At 37.4% G+C, this 23,815-nt stretch overlaps 1 protein-coding gene and 1 long non-coding RNA gene across 3 annotated transcripts in view; one reads left to right on the top strand and one right to left on the bottom strand.

Moving 5' to 3' along the window:
* The window catches only part of PNPT1 (polyribonucleotide nucleotidyltransferase 1), a 55,041-nt gene that overhangs the window by 18,009 nt on the left and 13,217 nt on the right, over positions 1 to 23,815 (bottom strand). For both annotated transcript variants that reach the window (XM_039461281.2, XM_074399926.1), the window contains 10 exons: positions 17,945 to 18,131; positions 17,048 to 17,099; positions 16,352 to 16,409; positions 12,333 to 12,429; positions 11,773 to 11,875; positions 6,537 to 6,607; positions 5,106 to 5,142; positions 1,853 to 1,919; positions 1,655 to 1,744; positions 237 to 290 (listed from right to left, as the gene is read on the bottom strand). In XM_039461281.2, coding sequence (XP_039317215.1) covers positions 237 to 290; positions 1,655 to 1,744; positions 1,853 to 1,919; positions 5,106 to 5,142; positions 6,537 to 6,607; positions 11,773 to 11,875; positions 12,333 to 12,429; positions 16,352 to 16,409; positions 17,048 to 17,099; positions 17,945 to 18,131 — 816 coding nt within the window. The remainder of the gene's footprint in view (positions 1 to 236; positions 291 to 1,654; positions 1,745 to 1,852; positions 1,920 to 5,105; positions 5,143 to 6,536; positions 6,608 to 11,772; positions 11,876 to 12,332; positions 12,430 to 16,351; positions 16,410 to 17,047; positions 17,100 to 17,944; positions 18,132 to 23,815) is intronic.
* Positions 1,671 to 23,815, top strand: part of LOC141584645 (uncharacterized) — a 35,176-nt gene continuing 13,031 nt past the window's right edge. The window contains exons 1-2 of the long non-coding RNA XR_012517817.1: positions 1,671 to 1,759; positions 4,427 to 4,518. This is a non-coding gene — a long non-coding RNA (uncharacterized LOC141584645). The remainder of the gene's footprint in view (positions 1,760 to 4,426; positions 4,519 to 23,815) is intronic.

The following is a 23,815-nucleotide window of genomic DNA, read 5'->3' as shown; positions in this document are numbered from 1 at the left end:
AAATCCAATTTAAAAGAAATCTTACGTTTTATAGTAACAGGTGTATATAAAACGCTAGCATGTTTTTTTTTTTTTTTTTTTTAAATTTTTTTTTTGGTAGAGATGGGGTTTTGCTATGCTGCTCAGGCTTGTCTTGAACTCTTGGCCTCAAGTGAGCCTCTCCTGCCTTGGCCTCCCAAAGTGCTGGGATTACAGGCATGAGCACTATTAGCAGTTTTGAGACATAATTCTTTTACCTGAATCCATTAATGCTAAACTTCCACCACATGCAGATGCCATAGAAGATGACCCTACAGAAAGAAAAACAGCTGCTTTATAGTATACTGATTTTTTAAATGTAGAAAATGTTATCGGTTATTTCCTTATAAATATTCAATTACAATACAAATATTCAATAGTCTCTTCTTCCTTCTTATTAAAAGCACCTAAGGCAAACTCTCCTAAGCTATAAACTATGGGGCTGCATGGTCCAATATGGTAGCCATTAGCCACAAGTGGCTACTTAAAAGTTAAATCAATTAAAATAAATTCAATTCCTCAACTGGACAGCACAGATAAAGAGGATTTCTATCATCATAAGAAGTTCCCCCCGCAAGATAGAGTCTCGCTTTGTTACCCAGGCTGGACTACAGTGGCACGATCTTTGCTCACTGCAACCTCCATCTCCCAAGTTCAAGCGATTCTCCCGCCTCGGCTTCCCGAGTAGCTGTGACTACAGGCACCCACCACCATGCCCAGCTATTTTTTTTTGTATTTTTAGTAGAGACAGGATTTTACCATGTTAACCAGGATGGTCTCAATCTCCTGATCTCGTGATCTACATGCCTTGGCCTCCCAAAGTGCTGGGATTATAGGCATGAGCAACTGCACCCAACCCATCACAAAAAGTTCTATTGTGCAGTATTGCTACAAAGATTCTTTTTTTTTTTTTTTTGAGATGGAGTTTCGCTCTGTCACTCAGGCTGGAGTGCAGTGGCACAATCTCGGCTCACTGCAACCTCCATCTCCTGGGTCCAAGTGATTTTTCTGCTTCAGCCTCCTGAGTAGCTAGGACTATAGGCCTGTGCCACCACGCCCAGCTAAATTTTTTGTATTTTCAGTAGAGATGGGGGTTTCACCATGTTAGCCAGGATGGTCTCGATCTCCTGACCTTGTGATCCACCTGCCTTGGCCTCCCAAAGTGCTGGGATTACAGGCATGAGCTACCACGCCTGGCCTGAAATTTTTATTTAAATGTGACCTTTTAGCTTAGAATCTGTCTGTGATGTCCACTTATTATTCATGTGGATATGTGACAGGTATCCCCTGCCTAATAATCACTCTATTTTAGCCCTTCCTCTTCTGCTAACCTTGTTCTGTGGTTAGAAATAAAGAAAAATTATTTGTAAATTTTTTTATTTATTTGTAAAAATAAACAAGCCAAACTGGATCTATTATAACAGATAAAGAAAAATATTTGTTTTATATTGCTTTCAAAGCAACTCGTTAGCTAAGAACAAAGTTTCAGACAAGTATATGATAATTCAATGCATTTTTGTCTTGCAGTAAACTTGGGTTCTGTAGTAATAAACATAATGTAACATTACATTTGAAAACTTAATAACAGAATAGGGAATTTGGTCTTTACTGTGAAAGAAGTATTTCAATACCATACCATTTGATTCTAGGACTTCAGATGTAACTCTTATGGTGAAAGGAAAATCTTTGGGAATGACAGGATACAAAGCTTTCTCAGCAAGAGCACCTAAAATAGAAAACAGTAAGTAAAAAATGTACTAAGTCAGGTGGTGGGGCAAAAAAAAGGAATAAGTCTCTATAAGAATACCATGTAAGTTTACAGATCTGTACTTACCATGCCCAAGTTCTCTTCTATTTAAACCCGTGACTTTGCCAATTTCATTAGTTGCATAAGGAGGAAACTTAAAAAGGAAACACATACACATATACAATTGACATGAAAAGATGTCCAAGTTATATTACCAAAATATTAAAAAAACTTCTAGAACAGTGGAGTCTCATTTTTTTAAAAAAGTACATTAATAAATACACAGAAAATATATGATATAAATTTAACATACATTACCAAATTGCTATAAGTAGCTAGTTCCAGTGTGTAAATAGCTTGGGGTGTGGGAACTGGAAGCGTATGTGGATTTACACCGTAAATTTCCATAATGTTTAAATGATTAACAATAAGAAAATGTTATATGTTTGAAAGAAAACATACACATATTTTAAAAGTATACACTGAAGATTCACAGCTTTTTCCATAGCAAAGCCAACACTTATTTCACTAAATTGAAACTTAATTTACACAGATACTTTTTAGAATTGTCTCTCTCCACCACCTCTTTCAGATATGACACAAAACACATGAATGGGAATTTGCATATTTTGAAGTATTTCTCAAGCAAAACATAATGACAAAAATGTATGGAGGAAACAGCTCTTTTCCATAAGAGTTTTATTTTAGCCAGTGGTTGCAAACTGTTTCATTTGATGGATATGTTACCTTGAAGGAATGTGAATTCATTGTGATCATTTGAGAACTGGAAGATTTCCCATAAAAATCTGTAATTTCAGGCTGGGTGCAATGGTTTATGCCTGTAATCCCAGCACTTTGGGAGGCTGAGGCAGGCGGATCACTTGAGCTCAGGAGTTTGAGACTAGCATGGCCAACATGGTGAGACTCTGTATCTACTAATACAAAAATTAGCCAGGCGTGGTGATACACGCCTGTAATCCCAGCTACTCATGAGGATGAGGCACAAGAATTGCTTGAACCCACGAGGTAGAGGTTGTAGTGAGCTGAGATTGCACCACTGCATTCCAGCCTGTGTGACAGAGTGAGATCTTGTTTCAAAAAAAAAAAAAAAAAAAAATCCCCCCCAAAATCTGTAATTCCAGTTTAACAAGAAAATTTTTAAAAGCAGTGATGGAGCAGGAATCTGATTAAACCTCTGAATCTAGCAGTTAATTTGTAGGAAATAAAGGGCAGAGGAACATGCTGAATTACACCGTGAGTGTGCAATCAGCAACACCAGACTGTGGGATGGGAGACTATATGTCAAATGGTTATGGGGCTTCAACAAATAAGACTGTAAAAAAAAAGGATGTAATGAAGGAGAAATGTATAGATTTAAAAAGACTTAAATATCAGGCTGGGGATGGTGGCTCATATCTGTAATCCCAGCTCTTTGGGAGGCTGAGGCAGGAAGGCTGCTTGAGTCCATGAGTTTGAGACCAGCCTGGGCAACATGGCAAAACCCCACCTCTACAAAAATATAAAAATTAGCAGGGTGTGGTGGTGCCCGTAGTCCCAGCTACTTGGGGGTAGGGGGGCAGGTAAGGCAGGAGAATCATTTAAGCCTTGGAGGTGGAAGTTGCAGTGAGCCAAGATGGTGCCACTGCACTCTGGCCTGGGCAACACAGTGAGACGCTGTCTCAAATAAACAAACTAAAACAAAAAAGGATATACCAAACTTTTAAAATAAAAAAAACCCACTAAACTATAGTATCTAGAAATGGAGCCAGGCAATCCTAGACTATTACTGTAAAACTTAGGAGAGTAGTTACTTTTAAGGGAGGAAGGTATTGACATTGGGATGAAGAACATGAAGGTGCTTTTGAGGTGGCTGGCAATGTCAAATTTCCTGACTTGGGTGGTGGTTAAAAAGGTTTTTGCCTTATAAAAACTTATTAAGCCATACTTCGTTTTATACGGTTTTCAGTACCTGTGCTTTATATTATAATAAAGAGATATAGCTAGAGCTCCATTTTATACAGCTGCCCTTTTTAGACTGCCACATGCTCTCCAGCTCGTGACAAAGAACCTGATTTACTCAATTACAATTCCTCTCTGGCTTCTGTAGCACCAGGGTGTATCTAGAACAGGATACGTATAAGGGATTCAAGACCTGTGTGACTCTTGATGTTTATGGATATTCTGTAGCATATACTTTCCACAAAAAATGTTCTCTATTGATTATAACAGATTCAACAAAAGTGAAATGCTGAGATTCTGGGCAGCCAACAGGGGTTCTACAAAAGCGAAATGACTTGCTGCTCTCATGTTGTATTCTTTTTACTTTTATTTTTTGAGACAGGGTCTTACTCTGCTGCCCAGGCTGAAGTGCAGTGGGGCAATCATGGTTTGCTGCAGTCTCAACCTTTTGGGCTCTGGGCAGCCAACAAGGGTTCTACAAAAGCGAAATGACTTGCTACTCTCATGTTGTATTCTTTTTACTTTTATTTTTTGAGACAGGGTCTTACTCTGCTGTCCAGGCTGAAGTGCAGTGGGGCAATCATGGCTTGCTGCAGTCTCAACCTTTTGGGCTCAAGTGATCCTCCCTCAGCCTCCTGAGCAGCTGGGACTATAGGCATGTGCCACCATGCTTGGCTAATTTTTATATATGTTTTTTTGTAGAGACAGGATCTCACTATGTTGCGCAAGCTGGTCTTGAATTTCTGGGCTCAGCTATTCTCCTGCCTTGGCCTCCTAAAGGACTGGGATTACAGGTATGAGCCACCATGCCCTGCTCTCCATGTATATTCTTCAAATAACAAAATTAAAAGTACTTTATACTAGGTCTGGTCCCTTAGGATTTGTTGTGAATAAAGTATCTAAAGTAGGACTAAAATATTCTCGAAAATACTGCTTACATCCCTCTCTACTTATCATTCTACACAAAGCTTGCCATGCCTTCTGTAAACAATAAAAGAGTAGCCCCCAAATTGACCTTAATAGATATATGATAAAACTAGCAAAGTAAAATATGATTTTTGGTAAAATCCAGATAGTGGATATATGGATAGTCACTGAAAAGTTCTTTCAACTTTACTGTATACTGGAAGTTTTTAAAAATAAAATGTTCCAGTCTGAGCAACATTCTCTAGAAAAAAATAGAAAAATTAGCCAATTGTGGTTGCACAAGCTTGTAATCCCAGCTACTCAGGAGGCTGAGGCAGGAGGATATTTTGATCCTGGGAGGCAGAGGTTGCAGTGAGCTAAGACTGCACCACTCACTCCAGCCTGGGCAACAGAGTGAGACCTTGTCTCACAAATATAAATAAAATAAAATTTTGGGGAAAAAAATTCACCTTACCTCATAATGCAGCATGAAATTTTTATCTTTTATCCCACTACAAATAAAAGGCATCATATTAAAAACATCATAGGAAAAAATGTATTTGTTTCAATAAACAACTAAAACATATTTAAGGGGATTTTACAAAACAACTAGGTATTAGTAAATATTAGACTGAAACTGAAAATTAATTAGAAGGATGATCGTGAGATATTTTCTCCTGGGGTTTATAAATAAATTGTACAGATTTAGAAAGCCAATTTTGCTTTAAATGTAAGTCCTTAAATCCAAATTTTAATACTAAGACAAGACAATAGATGTATTTTTAAGCATTAACAACTACTGAGAGAATCCTAAATGCTATAACCACATTAGTTAAATCTCAGAGCTCTAATGCTTCTGCCAGTCAACATGGGAAATGAAGAAAAAGTCCTGGGATGGGACAGAATCTGCATGATCATAAACTGCAACTTTGGAAAAAGAAATCTAAAAATCAAACTCTGCTTCAAAGGACTAAAGGAATCACAGAATTGGGGAGCTAGAGAGCATTATGGTGGGTCACTGGCCCCATTCATTTTACAAGAAATAGAAACCAAAGGCCAGTGTGGCTGAGTGACGACAAGTGCCCCTTTATTTACATAGGTTATAGACCTAAGACTAGAATATGTGGAGGTTCCCTGACCAAGCCCAGTGCTCTGCAATCCACCTTCACACACACAGCTGCACTGTTGATTTTATCAGATACATAGAAATCAATTACAGGGGCTATCCTGAAGATACTGGGAACTATCCTCATCAGTTGGGCAGCAGGAAAAGGGAGGCTGAGCCCTGTGGTCTTTTCAGACCCTTAACTAGGGAACTGAAAGTAGCCCTACTAGGCACTGAGGAAAACAAAGAACGGGCTATGAGTGTCAAGACTCTGATGCAATAATGCTGGTGAGGACTGCAAAACAGATTCTTATCAAAATTGATCAGCATGATTTTACTGTTGACTTTTTAGGAGCAGAGGAGGACAGCCAAGTATTTCTAACACAAAATCAGAATCTGGCTTGGGATTAGACAAGGCTTTTCATTAACAGCCTCCAGCTTAGTTTCAGCAATGGGAACTTTTGTCTATTTACTTGCCCTCTTGTTTCAAATAGAAAAAACAATCCATTCAAGATTACCAAGGAAGTCTGTCTTAAGAAATCATTCTAGAGACACAGAACAAACTAAATGTACTCACATTAAAGAATTAAATGATTTACTAATATTTGTTGCAAACCAGTGATTTAGAAGACAGTATAGCACATACACACACAATCCTTTGAAATCATGATGTAAACAGAAAAATAAAGTACAAAAATACAAGTTAAAAAAAGTAACAATGTCTAATAATATATCACATAAGCTTTAATTATATACTAGAACATCATAAAACATAACAAAGATCATAAAAACATAACTTACTTTATAGCTGTTATAACTTGATCCGACTTAATACTGGATTCTAATGAATCAAATGTGACGGTACAAAGCACCTAAAAAAGAAAAAAAAATTCTCAGGCTTTAATATACTAACCACAAAGATGAAAACTAAAAATATTTGAAGAATCCACTAACTCTTAAAAAAATGGGCTAAGTACATCCTACACAAAGCTTGCCATCCTACTAAGTGCAGTAAATACTTATTTATCCTATAAATATTCATACTATGTGTAAACCTCAATAATCCAAAGTTCTAACATCATACAGACTACAAATGTAAAGCACTGCACTAGGAGTGCTGGGGAAGGAAGGCAGGAAGAAAAAGCAGTATTTTTAAGAACTATGTATGAGAGTCCGCTGAGAAAGCCTCAATACAGGTTCAGCCAATAAAAGTGCCTGCTTAAAATTTTAAAAAATCAGGCCAGGTGTGGTGGCTCATGCCTGTAATCCCAGCACTTTGGGAGGCCAAGGCATGCAGATCACAAGGTCAGGAGTTCAAGACCAGCCTCGCCAATGTGGTGAAACAGTCTCTACTAAAAATACAAAAATTAGCCAGGCATGGTGGTGTGCACCTGTAGTCCCAGCTACTCAGGAGGCTGAGGCAGAATCGCTTGAACCTGGGAGATGGAGGTTGCATTGAGCCGAGACTGCAACACTGCATTCCAGCCTGGACAACAGAGCAAGATTCCATTTCAAAAAAAGAAAAAAAAATTTGTAGAGACATAATATAATCCAGAGACTCTACAGTGTATCATTTACAACATCAAGTATACAACCAGTAACGAGACAGGAAACAGGGCACATTCTCAAGAAAAAAGACAAGGAATGGAGGCTGATTCTGAGTTGATTAAGAAGGTGGATTAGCAGGCAAAAGATTTTTAATAGCTATTATAATTATACTCAAAGGATATTTAAAAAATGTATGTGGAAATAATCTCACAGTAGTGTAACAAAAAAACAAAAAAGAAAAAGGACATAAAAAGAATACGTGAAAATTCTAAAACTGAAAACTTTAATATCTCATAATGAAAAGGAGATAGCATGAGTCAGTGAGCATGAAGATGAATGAACAGAAATTGTCCAATTTGCAGAAGAAAGGGAAGAAAACGTAGCTGCAGTCACCTGTAGGACTGTATCAAAAGGATAACATATGTGCAGTTACAATTCCAGAAGGCAAGAAGAGAGAATGAGGCAGGAAAAAATATATGAAGAAAGAATAGATAAAAATTCTGAAGTTTGGTGAAAGACATGAATGTACAGATTTAGGCTCAGCACACTTTTAGCAGAATAAATTCAAAGAAAACCACACCTTTCAATTATAATGCTGAAAACCAAAGATAAGGAGCAAATCTTGAAAGCACCCACATGAAAACAGTCATAATATATAAGAAACCATGATATGAATGTGTCCTTTTCATCAGAAAAACATGGAGAACAAAAAACACTGAAATATCTTCAGGTGCTAAAAGAAAAAAGAATCACCCCAGAATTCTGTACCCAGCATAAAGATTCTTTGTACACTGGACATGCAGTATCTGGTTAAAAAAAAAAAAAAAAGATTCTTTGTACATAAAGGCAAAATAAAGACATTTCCGAAAAACAAAAAATTAGAATTTGTTATTAGAAAACTCATAGGATGATATTAAAGGAAGTCTTGTCAGAATGAAGGGAAATGATACTAGATCCATACCTGGATCTTCAGGAAGGAATAAAAAGCACCAGAAATGGTAAATACGTGGGCCAATATAAGCCTATCTTTTTCTTATCACTTCCTTAAAATATATGATTGTATAAAAGTTATGACATTGTCTTGTGGGGGTTTATGATGCATGTAGTTGTAACACATAAAACAATGGCAATATAAAGGATAGAAGGGATGGAAAGTGCACCTAAATGGTTGCAAAGTTTCTTCATTTTATGTTAAGTGGTACAAAATCAATTCTAAAAAGACTGTGAGGGCCTGGGTGGCTCATGCCTATAATACCAGCACTTTGGGATGCTGAGGCCTCCGGAGGACTACGGGAGCCCAGGAGTTCAAAACTAGATTGGACAACATGGTGAAACCCTGTCTCTACAAAAATTTTAAAATATATGTAAATAAAATGACTTGTGAGAAGTTATGTATGTATACTGTAATTTCTATAGTAATCACTGAAAAATAATTCAGAGGTACAGCTAAAAAATAAATAGGCAAATTAAAATAGAATTATAAAAAATATTCAATTAATTCAAAAAGGCTGAAAGTAAAAAATATAGAAACAAAAAACAGCAAAATAAAGATAAATAATAAAATGACGGTAAATTCAATTATATCAATGATTAAATTTAATATGAATGGACTAAGTACTACAGTTACGAAGGCAGAGATTATCACAATGGATAACAAAAGTATGCAGAATATCTTAATGAAGGCATTTTAAAAACCTGATTAAAGAGCATAAAAGAAAACCTTAATCAAAAGTGAGACAGACTATATTCACTCTAAAGACTATAACTTAAATTATAAAAGTATCTTCTGCTCTCAGATAAATATATAAATTTAGTGCAATTACTATTTTAAATCCTAAAGGGATATTTTGAGAACTTGATGTAAACTAAAATTCAAATAAAGGAACAAATGGGGCCAGGCGTGGTGGCTCACACCTGTAATCCCAGCACTTTGGGAGGCTGAGGTGGGTGGATCATAAGGTCAGGAGTTAGAGACCAGCCTGGCCAATATGGAGAAACCCCATCTCTACTAAAAACACAAAAATTAGCTGGGCATAGTGGCGTGTGCCTGTAATCCCAGCTTCTCGGGAGGCTGAGGCAGAACTGCTTGAAACTGGAAGGCGGAGGTTGCAGTGAGCTGAGATAGTGCCATTGCACTTCAGCCTGGCGAAAGAGTTAAATTCCGTCTCAGAAAAAAAAAAAAAAAAAAAGAAAAAAAGGAACAAATGTACCTATATTGTAAAACAATTTTGAGAGGAAGAGAAAACAGGGAAGACAATTTGCTTCTCAGATGTTAAAATGTACCCCAAAATCATAATAATTAAAACAGTTTGACAGTGGCCCCAAAAATTCACTAACAATGAAAAAACATATACTTTAACAATGTATTTATAAATTTTGACTATCATAAGGTGACATCACAAGTCACTGAGAAAAATAAAGTATTAGTAAATAACATAAAATTGGCTCACTATGGAGGTTTTCTTTTCATACAACATGTAGGAATAAACTCAAAGATCCATTAATGGTCTAAATTTGACAGCAAAAACTAGAAAGCTAATAGAAAAATTAGGTGGGTAACTTCGTAACTTGAGGTACAGAAGAATTTCTTAAATAAAACTTCAAAAATACAAACCTCAAAAGTGAAAAGGTAAACTATATCAGAACTAAAGATTTCAGATTTACTCTAAACACAGTAAGCTACTGCAGGCAAAGTTAAAAGGCAATCAATAAATAAGGAAACATATATATATAAAGTTTGTTACCAAAAAGAATATTTAAAACACTTATAAGAAATTACTGCAAAATAGCTACATTACAGTAAACCATATTAAAGAAAGAAAAACTGGCCAAAGTATATGGACAGAAAATTCATAAAAAAGCAAAGCTGAGGCAGGGCCACCATACTGCACAACTCTAGGGATCAACATCCATGTGAAAATAATGCCCTGGTGGTGTGCAGTTCCCCAGGGCATGGTTTATGCAGTGACCATGTTGACTGGCTATTATATAAATAATGCTCAGTAATCAGGAAAATATAAATTAAAGCAATAAGATACTACTTGATACCTATCAGATTGACAGAATTTAAGAAACAATTAACATAAGAAAGAGGTATAAAGCATAATATGGTATATAGGACAATGAATACAGATGTAGGTAAGTATTAATACATGAACAGAAGGAGAACCTGAAGGCTACATGTTAAATATAAAAAAGTGCATGCCAATGTAAAGAAAAAGAACAGAACTGTGGTACGGGCTAAATGGAGAAAATAAATGAGGGCCTTGAATAGGTCAACAATGACAATATGCCAGCTGGGTGTGGTGGCTCAGGCCTGTAATCCCAGCACGTTGGGAGGTCAAGGCAGGAGGATCATGAGGTCAGGAGTTCAAGACCAGCATGACCAACATGGTGAAACCCTATCTCTACTAAAAATGCAAAAAAAATTAGCTGGGTGTGGTGGCGTGTGCCTGTAATCCCAGCTAGTCAGGAGGCAGAGGCTGCAGTAAGCTGAGATCACGCCACTGCACTACAGCCTGGGCAACAGAGTGAGACTCCATCTCAAACAAAACAAAACAAAACACCAATATGCCATAAACTGGAGCCTGAGTTATCAGTTTTGTATATCCAATATCAAAAGAAAGATACAACAGAAATACCAGGTAATTCTAGAAAATGCAAACTAATTTATAGTGACAAAAGCAGATCAGCAGTCACTTGAGGAGGTGGGGTCAGGAAGAAGGAATTACAAAAAGGCATAAGGAAACTCATGGGGGTAAAAGATATGTTCATTATCTTTTTTATTTTTAACTTTTTAAGAGTCAGGGTCTTGCTCGGTAGCCCAGGCTGGAGTGCAATGGCACAACCACAGATCAGTGCAACCTCAAAACTCTTGGCCTCAGGCAATCCGCAGTTCTGGGCCTGAGCAACCATGCCTGGCCTGTTCATTATCTTTACTGGTTTCTCAGTTGTATAAATATGAAAAGTTACCAAATCATACACTCTAAACAGCATAGTTTATTGAATAGCAAGTTTACTATACTAAAAAAAAAAAAAAAAAAAAAAAAATTGTTAAAATTACATAAAACACGAGGCCAGGTGCAGTGGCTCATGCCTGTAATCCCAGCACACTGGATTGCTTGAGGCCAAGTGTGTGAGACCAACTTCAGCAACACAGTAAGACCTTGTCTACAGAAAAAAATTTTAAATTAGTCAGGCATTGTAACATGCCTATAGTCCCAGCTACTCAGGAAGCTGAGGTGGGAGGATTGCCTGAGTCCAGGAGTTTGAGGTTTCAATAAGCTATGATTGTGTCACTGCACTGCAGCCTGAGTGACAAAGCAAGACCCTGTCTCAAACAAAACAAACAAACAAGAACACATATTAATCTAACTAAATTATAATCTAACTATATGACAAAACCTATAGCATCTACTAATGTACTTTTATTAAATCTAATTAAACAATCTTAATTTAGCAAATAATTAGAGCTTTTTATATAAATTACCTGTGTTTGTCCTCTTTGAAATAGTGCTGATCCATGAAGGGTTTTAAACATATCTACCTCACAACTTATATTCCTAAGCGAAGTCAAATCCCGACCATCGCACCTATAGTGATAGAAGAAGTAAGTACGTGATGTCGTGCTACAAATCAGAAAAATCACCCGTCTTTATCTCAGCCAGGATGTTCTCAACCTCAGTTGTGTATCACAGTCATCTATGGAACTTTAAAAAAATAATACAGATATTTGAGCACTATCCTGATTCACTGAATCAGAATGTCTGCAGTTGAACCTATACACCTGCGTTGTGAAAGAGCTCCACAGGTAATCCTGAAATACAGTCAGGGCTAGCAAGCACTCACTGCTTTACACACAAGGCCCAAGACAGATGGTCATATAGCCACATACTCTTTCTTCAATAGGTGTCCATTTATATAGCAAATATTATAATTCTTTACTGTTCACTTGAAAGAAAATAAACTTTCTTTGATGAAGTTTCCATTTTCAAGGCAACTTGCAGAGACAGTACATGCTTCAATTTCATCAAAAAAGGGTATGTTTACCTTTTGTATTCATTCAAAATAATACTTCTAAAAACCTCCTTTGCAACAACACTGAAGGATTCTATTATTTCAAATGGATCAGCCTCTGGAAATGCTTCTACAGAAAAAAAAAAAAAAGATTTTTACTTATGAGGAGACAGGATTTCTCTAAGGTTCACAGCATAAAATCAATTAACTACAGGAATCAACCAAGGGACATAACTCTGAACATTTAGTCCTCAGGCAAACAAAGTAGATAAATAAAATGTTCTCAAGCAACTGTGAAACGTCAAGTACCAAGTACCACAACTGTGTTGTTACTGTGAACTTAGTTTGCTTTGAAATCAGTTCCCTTTTCTTTTTCTTTTTTGGAGACATCAGTTCCCTTTTCTTTTTCTTTTTTGGAGACGAAGTCTCACTCTGTCGCCCAGGCTGGAGTGCAGTGGTGTGATCTTGGCTCACTGCAACCTCACCTCCTGGGTTCAAGCAATTCTCTTGCCTCAGCCTCCCGAGTAGCTGGGACTACAGGCATGCGCCACCATGTCTGGCTAATTTTTTTGTATTTTAGTGGAGATAGGGTTTCACCAAGTTGCCCACGCAGGTCTTGAATCCTGAGGTCAGGGAATCTGCCCACCTCAGCCTCCCAAAGTGCTAGGATTACAGGTGTGAACCACCACAACCAGTCCATCAGTTCCCTTTCCTATTATGTTACCAGAAGAATCCAGCCACTCTTTATGGAAAGGTCTGACAGGTTTTTCTTTTTTGAGATGGAGTTTCGCTCTTGTTGCCCAGGCTGGAGTGCAATGGAGCGATCTGAGCTCACGATAACCTCTGCCTCCCTGGTTCAAGTGATTCTCCTGCCTCAGCCTCCCTAGTAGCTGGGATTATGGGTATGTGCTACCACGCCCGGCTAATTTTGTATTTTTAGTAGAGATGGGGCTTCTCCATGTTGGTCAAGCTGGTTTTGAACTCCTGACCTCAAGGTGACCTATCTGCCTTAGCCTCCCAAGGTGCTGGGATTATAGGCATGAGCCACTGTGCCCAGCCTAATGGACAGTTTTAAGAGTAGTCACCCTCACTCTTTCTCCTTTATCTAAATCTGCAAATTGGGGAACAATTTTAAAAATATGTTATGAATCCCTACAAACTGTTTTCTATCTAATATTTGTCAAGTGCCTTAATGAGCCAGGCATTTTATTGGTTTTCAAATACTTTTAACTTTCATAATAACTTATGAAACACATTTTATTATTCTCATTGTACAGAAGAAAAAACTGAGGCTTAAAGGGGTGGAGTATTGTGTAAGTGATAACTAGTGAATTAAAAAAATAAAAAAAGAGGTGGAGTAAACTGCCTGAGACCACACAGCTAGTAACTGATACAGCTGTGACCTGAATACAGATCTGTCAGCCTCAAAGTCTTATGGTTTTATTTTATTTTTAGCTTATGGCTTAGATGTTAAGCTATTCTATCCTATCAATTAATTTATGCCAAGTTTTAAGTACTGTTCTCTCATGTATATGGTTTATTTTTTTGAGAGAGAGTCTCACTCTGTTGCCCAGGCTAGAGTGTAGTGGTGCGATCTTGGCTCGCTGCAACCTCTGTCTCCTGGGTTCAGGCAATTCTCCTGCCTAAGCCTCCTGAGTAGCTGGGACTACAGGCACGCACCACCACACCCTGCTAATTTTTGTATTTTTAGTAGAGATGGGGTTTCACCATGCTGGCCAGGATGGTCTTGATCTCTTGATCTTGTGATCTGCCCGCGTCGGCCTCCCAAAGTACTGGAATTACAGGCGTGTGCCACTGTGCCCAGCCATGTGTATAGTTTATTAAATATAACTTCAAAGTAACCAAAACATAAGAAATGGTCACATAAGATATATTGGTATCATATCTTCCTCAGACAAGAATAATTTTTAATATTAGCCCTTAATATCTTTATGTTTTAACTGAGTTGTACTTGTAAAGGAAAACAATCAGTACCAAAACATTTAAAATATTATCCTGTCAACCCAAAGGGTTGTGAAGATATTCTACTATGTATAATATAAACAAAAAATCACTTTTCTTTTAAAATAAGGCAATATTTGCTATAAAATTTATTTCTTACTAGACAGAATGAAATGTAGTGAGAAAGGATTAAACTTATTCAATAACAATTACAGTTAATGGCCTTAATATTATCAATGCTAACAGCAGTTTTTTTTTTCCTTTTTTTTTTCCAGACAGAGTTTTGCTCTATTGCCCAGGCTGGAGTCCAGTGGTAGATCTTGGCTCAGTGCAACTCTGCCTCATAGGTTCAAGTGATTCTTGTGCCTCAGCCTCCTGAGTAGCTGGGATTATAGGTGCCTGACACCACACTTGGCAATTTTTTTATTTTTAGTAGAGACGGAGTTTCACCATGTTGGCCAGGCTGGTCTTGAACTCTTGACCTCAAGTGTCTGCTTTAGCCTCCCAAAGTGCTGGGATTACAGGCATGACACGCCGTGCCCAGCCCGTTTTTTAAATCTTAAATATTAATGTGAAAGTATATTTATTAGAAAAATTAACAAGAACTATGTCATACTTCATTCGTATTCAGTTTGTGTGAGATTGATATTACACAGTATCATCCTTTTCTTAATAATTTCTGGAGAGCTAAATTACCTAAGATCTGTATCTTATAATTTCGCTAGGTATTAAAGATAAGAATAGCATCAGTTAATATTTATTGAACATTTACTGTGTGCCAGGCACAGATGTAAATGATTCACTCATTTAATCCCCATAAACTAGGTATTATCAATACTGCAATTTCACAGATCGAGAACTCAATAATTTTAAAGAATATCTTTGGGTTTTCAAATGACAAGGTACCAAGTTATACATCATTTATGGTAAGAGTTTGATTCGGAAAAGATCAGGAACATTCACATTCAACATTTACTAGGTACCTACTCTGCATCAAATGTAGTGCTAGCCACATTCATGGAAGTTAATTTAGAAGTAACCCTGTGAGCTATCATTATTGCAGGTTTATTGAAAATAAAGCTGAGAGGCCAGGCACAGTGGCTCATGCCTGTAATCCCAGCACTTTGGGAGGCCGAGGCAGGTGGATCATCTGAGGTTGGGAGTTCGAGACCAGCCTGACCAACATGGAGAAACCCTGTCTCTACTGAAAATACAAAAAAGTTAGCTAGGCATGGTGGTGCATGCCTGTAATTCCAGCTACTTGGGAGGCTGAGGCAGGAGAATTGCTTGAACCTGGGAGGCTGAGGTTGCAGTGAGCCAAGATCATGTCACTGCACTCCAGCCTGGGCGACAAGAGTGAGACTCTGTCTCAAAAAAAAAAAAAAAAGAAAATGCAGCTGAGAAGCAATGAGAGTAACATTTATTTGAGATCTTCAACCAAAGTTAAAAAAAAAAAAAGTCTATTTTTTTTTTTTTTTTGAGACGGAGTTTCTCTCTTGTTACCCAGGCTGGAGTGCAATGGCGCGATCTCGGCTCACCACAACCTCCGCCTCCTGGGTTCAGGCAATTCTCCTGCCTCAGCCTCCTGAGTAGCTGGGATTACAGGCACGCACCACCATGCCCAGCTAATTTTTTTGTATTTTTAGTAGAGACGGGGTTTCACCATGTTGACCAGGATGGTCTCGATCTCTCGACCTCGTGATCCACCCGCCTCAGCCTCCCAAAGTGCTGGGATTACAGGCTTGAGCCACCGCGCCCGGCAAAAGTCTATTATTTATTTTAACGCTTTTTAAATTAAAAAATACATAGTAATTGAGGTTCTGTGCAAAGGGACTTTCTTTTTCCCTGAAACAGTTTAGAGAAGCTTTAGAGAAGAGGTGGCATTTGAGTCTTGAGTTAGAAAAAGATCACCGGCTATGAGAGAGCATTCCAGGCCTAGGGAACGGCAGCTGTCAAGTTCAAAGTCCTTTGAACTCTCCTTTTCTTACAGAGGTGATGCCCTTCCTCTCTGACCTTTAATCCCAAGAGGCAAGAGCCAGGCCATGCCTTATTAAGGTTGCCCTCAGCAAAAAAATAAAATTAAAATTTACCCTTTAGTTGTTCCTCTGTCTCTAATCTTATTTTGTTAACAGCTTCATCTCTGGAAATCTAAAAGAAAGTTGAGGTTCAGTTATTACAGATACATGGCAACATTTAACATTTCTGTTTTCTATTATACAATGAATACATTGTGAGTTACTCAGATATCTCTAACTGTAATATTCTTTAAAATATTAGAATTGGTTGATTTATGACAAATATTACCTGTTAATTCATTCAAATACATTTGTATACTCCCCTAAAACTTATATTAAAAAAGAAAAGAATTTTGGGAGGCCAAGGTGGGCAGATCACCTGACACCAGGAGTTCGAGACCAGTCTGGCCAAAATGGTGAAACCCTGTTTCTACTAAAAGTACGAAAGATAGCCAGTTGTGGTGGTGTGCATCTGTAATCCCAGCTACTTAAGAGACTGAGACAGGAGAATTGCTTGAACCTGGAAGGTGGAAGTTGTAGTGAGCCAAGATCACACCAGTGCACTCCATCCTGGGCTACAGAGTGAAAATCTTGTCTCAAAAACAAAACAAAACAAAACAATAGAGAAATAAGCAATTAAGTTTTTGTTAGCTTTTTGTTTAGAAATTTCTAATAAAAAATAGGACTAACATTTATAAGGAAAATTACATGAGTTATGACAAAAATGTATTCCTAGTACAATTATATAAGACAAAATTCAGGTACACCTACCTTATCATGTTCATAATCTGTAAAAACTGCATAGAGTTTCTCCATAGCGAGTCTATTTAAGCACAAAATAAATGTTAGCATAATATTTGGAAACATGAGGCAGTTTTTATTATAAATAAAACTGAAATATTTAATAATAATCAGCTAAAACTTTAATAAATACTTCAGAAACAATTAAAAACTTATATTGCTATTTATCATTGCTAATCTGTTTACTATTTATAGTACAGAACACAAATTTCTTTCTCCCACCCTCTCAGGGGAAATCACATATGGTATCCTGCTCTCTTCTTTTTAATTGTTCAATTAATTTCACCTTTCACATACTTTTTTAAACCTCTTCCTTTCTTCCATTCCACCCATTTTGGCTCAGTTATCACAGGAAACTCTTTTTCTAGGAAGAGTTAATTTGATTTCTAACTGATGGCTGTGCAACTGACATTGAGGGAAAGTATTAACCTTTTTAATTTTTTCAAATAAAATATTTTTCCAGTGATTCATTTACATTTACACAGTGTCTGCCTAACATTCTAAGCACTGGGCATGTAACAGTGATTATATCTGACTTCTTTTTGAGAATCTCAACAGTTTCCTTAGATATTCAAGTATCTTATGCTTTATTCTCCTTTTCCCAGACACAGAGAGATGTGGGGATTACCTGAATCTTGATCAATAAACACAGTCTTTCATTTGAGATTCAAAGTTAGGCCTTACAAGAGTGATGTGGGCTTATCCTTTTTAAGGGAATAAACAGATATTTACGGGAATTACTCTTAAAACAGAAAAGTGCTATTTATGAAGTAATGCATGGGCAGTGCTTCCATGGGAAGTTTTTCTCTCAAGAGGAAATTAAATCTGATGACAATTTCATAATTTCATTTGCGCAGATGTTCTTACTTATGAGCATGTTTCACAATCTCTCTCGAAGGGGTAAATAACTTCTGAGGTGTCCTCTTGGTAACACCAATTTCTTTTACCAACTGCTGGATGCCCTGAATTATTTGTTGGGTATATTTCACTCCAATTTTGATAGCATGGCAAAAGTCCTGCTGTAAAATGTTCTCTGCAGAGGCTTCCAACATCACTATTTAAAGGGGGTAAAAAATAATTGCCATCAAAGCTCTAGTAACATAACATTTTCAAATACCATGACATGACATAAATATTATAGATCAATTTTAGTTCTTAGTGATAGGTCCACCATGATTTCTTTCCTCAGAATCAACATACTTCCAAAATGTAAGCAGCAGTAAACGAATTGAAAAGAAACCTTGGTATCTGTATTTAGGTTTATATTCTTTTTAAGTTTAAGGAGCTACTTCCCATAAAAAAGAAACAAAAAAGAAATTATGCATATATTTAAAAAATAAGTTTTATTGAGCTATAAGTCACATAAAATAAAAATTCAATCTTTTAAAGTATACATTTGTTTTTAATACATATTTTAAATAAAATTTAAAAATACACAACACAGTAGGAATCTAATAAGTATTTCCTGTTTAACAATTGTCACATTATCTAATTCTTGCACAGATAGGGAAATCTTTGCAGTGATCCTTTTTCAAGTAAGCCAACTAAAGGACTATGATGACCATCAGAAAAAGACAGCTTTTATAACAATGAAACTCCTGTGTAGTGCAGGTAAAAGTTGGGCTTCTAAAATCCACTATTCAGCTTCAGTTTTGCATTCTGAAAGGCTGACTAGCCTCCTGCCTACTTGTGTGTCATTTCTGGTGTTTTGCAACTTGTACAAAGTCAAAGATCATGCAACTTGAGTTATCAACTCACGCAAATGCATAGTAATTAACGTATTTTATATATTTAACCGCATCCTGTTGTCATTAAGAATTATTATTATCTGACTCATCACTTCTAAGGTTTCTAGGTTTAATTTATAATAGAATGAACGCCTCCATCCCCTCAATGTGCTTTATATGTTAGAATTCCATCAGCCAACTGAGTAGACCCATGAAAGGATCTAATATTTAGGTTATCAGAGTCATAGAAGAATAGGAGAAAGAGGTCAGGGCTGAAAAAGTACTAGAAAAAATAATTGTTGAGGCCAGGCATGGTGGCTCACACCTGTAATCCTAGCACTCTGGGAGGCCGAGGTGGGCGGATCACCTGAGGTTGGGAATTCAAGACCAGCCTGACCAACATGGTGAAACCCTGTCATAAAAAAAAAGAAAAGAAGAGGCCGGGTGCAGTGGCTCAAGCCTGTAATCCCAGCACTTTGGGAGGCTGAGGCAGGTGGATCATGAGGTCAAGAGATCGAGACCATCCTGGTCAACATGGTGAAACCCCATCTCTACTAAAAATACAAAAAATTAGCTGGGCATGGTGGCGTGTGCCTGTAATCCCAGCTACTCGGGAGGCTGAGGCAGGAGAATTGCCTGAACCCAGGAGGCGGAGGTTGCGGTGAGCCGAGATTGCGCCATTGAACTCCAGGCTGGGTAACAAGAGTGAAACTCCTTCTCAAAAAAAAAAAAAAAAAAAAAAAAAAAAAAAAAACAAGAAAAAGAAAAAATAATTGTTGAAAACTCCTCAAATTTGACAGACACAAATGTACAGATTCAAAGTAAATTCTAAACTGGGTAACTCCCAAAAAAGCCAAGCCAAGCCAAGAAAACATCATAATTGGACTTCTGAAAACCAAAGATAACAACTTGAAACCAGCCAGAGAAAAATGACACCTTACCTACAGGGGTAAAGCAATTCAAGTAACAGCAGATTTGCCACCAGAAACCACGGAGGCCAGAAGGAAGTGGCACAATATTTTTCAGGTGCTGACAGAAAAAACTGTCAGCTGGGCGTGGTAGCTCACGCCTATAATCCCAGCACTTTGGGTGGCTGAGGTGGGCAGATCACCAGGTCAAGAGATTGAAACCATTCTGGCCAATATGATGAAACCCCATCTCTACTAAAAATACAACAATTAGCTGAGTGTGGAGGTATGCGCCTGTAGTCTCAGCTACTTGGGAGGCTGAGATAGGAGAATCACCTGAACCTGGGAGGCGGAGGTTGAAGTGAGCCAAGATCACACCATTGTACTCCAGCCTGGTGACAGAGCAAGACTCCGTATCAAAAAAAAAAAAAAACAAAAAAAACAAAAAAAACCCTGTCAACCCAGAATTCTATACCCAGTGAAAATACTAAGGAATGAAAGGGAAATCAAGACTCTCTGATGAAGGAGAAATAAGAAAATTTGTTGCCAGCCAACCTACCCTAAAAGAATAACTAAAGGAAGTTCTCTAAACAGAAATAAGTAAACAAATAGTGGACTGTTAGGAAGGAAAATCAGTATGCAAACTAAGAATAAATACAGAGGCCAGGCATGGTGGCTCACCTGAGGTGAGGAATTCGAGACCAGCACCCACCCAACCCCGCCATGGTGAAACTTTGTCTATACTAAAAATACAAAAAAAATTAGCAGGGTGTACTGGTGTAGTGGTAGGTGCCTGTAACTCCAGCTACTCAGGAGGCTGAGGCACAAGAATTGAGAATCACTTGAACCCAGGAGGTGGTGGTTGCAGTGAGCTGAGATTGCACCACTACACTCCAGTCCGGGCAACAGAGTGAGACTCCATCTCAAAAAAAAAAAAAAAAAAAAAGAGAGAGAGTAAATACAGAGCAATAGGCTTCTCTTGAGTTTTCTAAATTATGTTTGACAGTTGAAGCAAAAGTAAAAATTATAACACTGCTTGGTATGGTTCTAACTGTAGAAGAAAATGAAAATTGCATTCCAAATGGGGGAGGGTAAAGGAAAATAAGGTTCCCATATTTTACACCAGACATGAAGAAGTTTCCTCTGATACAGGATATGAGATGGCTATATTCTTTTTCTCATCTATATCCTCTCAGTTTGACAGAATTAAACAGGAGATTAAAAAAAAATTCATTTAATGTTTGTAAATTATATCTCCATAAATTGCTTTTAAAAATAAAATATGGGGTTGTGGATATCCTTTTTCTCAGGATATCCTCTCAGTTTGACAGAATTAAACAGGAGATTAAAAAAAATTCATTTAATGTTTGTAAATTATATCTCCATAAATTGCTTTTAAAAATAAAATATGTGGCCAGGTGTGGTGGCTCACACCTGTTGTCCTAGCACTTTGGGAGGCCAAGGTGGGAGGATCAGCCTGGTCTCAGAGCAACATAGCAAGGTCCTGTTCCTAAACAAAATAACAACTAGAAGATAAAAAGCTCAGTTGTGGTGATGTGCCTGCAGACTCAGCTATTCTGGAGGCTGAGGCAGAAGGATCACTTGAGCCCAGCAGTTTGAGGCTACAGTGAGTCATGATCATACCACTATACTCATACTATAGTCTGGACAACAGAGTTGAGAACCAGAATCAAAAAACAATATATATATATATATATATATACATATATAGCTGGGCATGGGACTCATGCTTGTAATTCCAGTGCTATGGAAGGCCAACACAAGAGGATTGCTTGAGGTCAGGAGTTGGAGACTAGCTTGGGCAATATAGTGAGATACTATGTCTAATACAAATAATAATAAAATTTAAAAAATAGAATATGACAAAGAAAAATGTATACCCACCCAAATAAATTTTGTTTTCACTCATTAAAGTTTAATGCAATTCCTTTATAAAAATACTTTATAAGAAAATTCCTTTAGCCAGGTGTGGTGACATGTGCCTATAGTCCCAGCTACTTAGGAGGCTGAGGGCAGAGAATCACTTGAACCCCGGAGCTTGAGGCTGTAGTGACGTATAATAACACCCCTGCATTCCAGCTCGGGTGACAGAGAGAGACTGCATCTTTAAAAAAAAAAAAAAATGGCCGGCATGGTGGCCCACGCCTGTAAATCCAGCACTTTGGGAGGCTGAGGCAGGTGGATCACAAGATCAAGACCATCTTGGCCAACATGGTGAAACCCTGTCTCTACTAAAAGTACAAAAATTAGCTGAGTGTGGTGGCACATGCCTGAAGTCCCAGCTACTTGGCAAGCTGAGGCAGAAGAATCACTTGAACCTGGGAGACAGAGGTTGCAGCGAGCTGAGATTGCGCCACTGCAGTCCAGCCTGGCTACAGAGCGAGACTCAGTGTTAAAACAAAACAAAACAAAACAAAAAAGATTATTAGTTCATTCCTCTAATGTCTACTTACAATTAGAAGGGTTTAAACTCTAAGGCAGATAGTGGCTGTATGACCAATTAGCAGCAGGTTTATTTCTGTGTCTTAATAACAATAGCATGTGCTAACTGTATGCTTCTTAGGTACCAGTAACATAGTAACATGCTGGGAAATTGCAAACCTTGACTCTTATCTTCATAACTACCCTGTAAAGTAACCAGAGCAGTTTACTAATAGAGAATAAATGAACACTGTAACTTTCAGTAAAAAATTCAGATGCAGATGAACAGGAAACCAGTACTTTGCTTAAGGCTCTGAGATGCTCAAACATGAGGAAGATGTCATCTATTATTCATGGCTTCCCCATTCTTTGGAATATCCTCTCTACATTTTGATAGTTACCCACAGTACAAATCCCATCTTCTGGCAGAATATAAAAATCATTTCCTCGCCTCCCTTGCAGTCAAGGGTATGGTGGTGTGTCACAGTTCTGCTCAATGAGATGTAAATGGAAACTGCCGGGTGAGAATTTCTGGGAAAGTTACTTAAAATGCAGGTTGACTCACTCAACTCACTTTTTTGCTATTCCCTTCTTTCTTCTTTCTTGTGCCTTTAAGTCAGATGGATTGGCCGGAGCTCTTCATGCCAGTTCATAAGCATGAAGATAGGGCCACAACTTGAGGGCAACAAAGGAGAGAGCTAAATGGAATCTAGATTTCTTAAGAGGGCATGGAACCACTATCACTATCCTAGATTTACCACCTCTGAATTTCTTTTACCTGAGCAAAAAGTAAGTTTCCATTTTAAGTCTTGTTTATTTGGTTTGACAACACAACCCCAACTAATAGGTGGGGATTTTTCCATCTTACAGAACCTCATTTTAATTTCTATCACTGGCTAACATACCAGAAGCAGAAGCTGGAAATGAGATATTTCACATATTACTTGTACAAAAAAGCAGTAAAAGCTGAATAGTTTAGGTTTCATCAAAATAGTCCCACATGAGAAAATCCTATGTCAAAAAGTCCCACATATCAAACATCACATAGAATAAATCAACAATAAAAAGCCCTTAAATAATTTATACAAGATCGCATGATTATAGTTGCAGAGACAGGTTTTAAATCTAGGTCTTTCTGATTGCTAAAGCCCATTTTCCTTCCACAGAACAAGGACCTGATTTTCATTCATGCAAGTATGACATTTCTGTTACAAGGAGTAAGTGAAAATGGCCCATGGCCAATGCATTTCTTTATTTTATTACTAATTTTCCACCTGGTGGAAATGGCTCACTTCTCAAGAGGATACCAAGCAGACTGAGAATGAGGTAGCTAAATTACAATATTTAAGCTAATAAAATGGTTACTACCAGACTTAGAACTTCTATTTTTAAACTAAGTTATTTAGATTAACAACTTATTCGTTTAAACATAATTACTGAAATTATTTTTAGACTATAATTAGTCTAAAAATAATTACCAAAATTCTCTTGGTAAAGATTTTTGTATATTTTAAATAAAGCTGAATAATAACATCCTGTAATTTTAGGTATCATTTGATATGAAGCAAGATCACTATAAAAATAGCACAGAGAGAAAACGTAACAAAAATTTTTATAGCTGCCGACAAAACATACACACAAAGAGTTTAAATTCAGTTTAA

The sequence above is a fragment of the Saimiri boliviensis genome, chromosome 1, assembly GCF_048565385.1.
Source record: "Saimiri boliviensis isolate mSaiBol1 chromosome 1, mSaiBol1.pri, whole genome shotgun sequence".
NCBI classification, from domain to species: domain Eukaryota; kingdom Metazoa; phylum Chordata; class Mammalia; order Primates; family Cebidae; genus Saimiri; species Saimiri boliviensis.
This window is presented reverse-complemented; position numbering and strand designations above follow the sequence as displayed.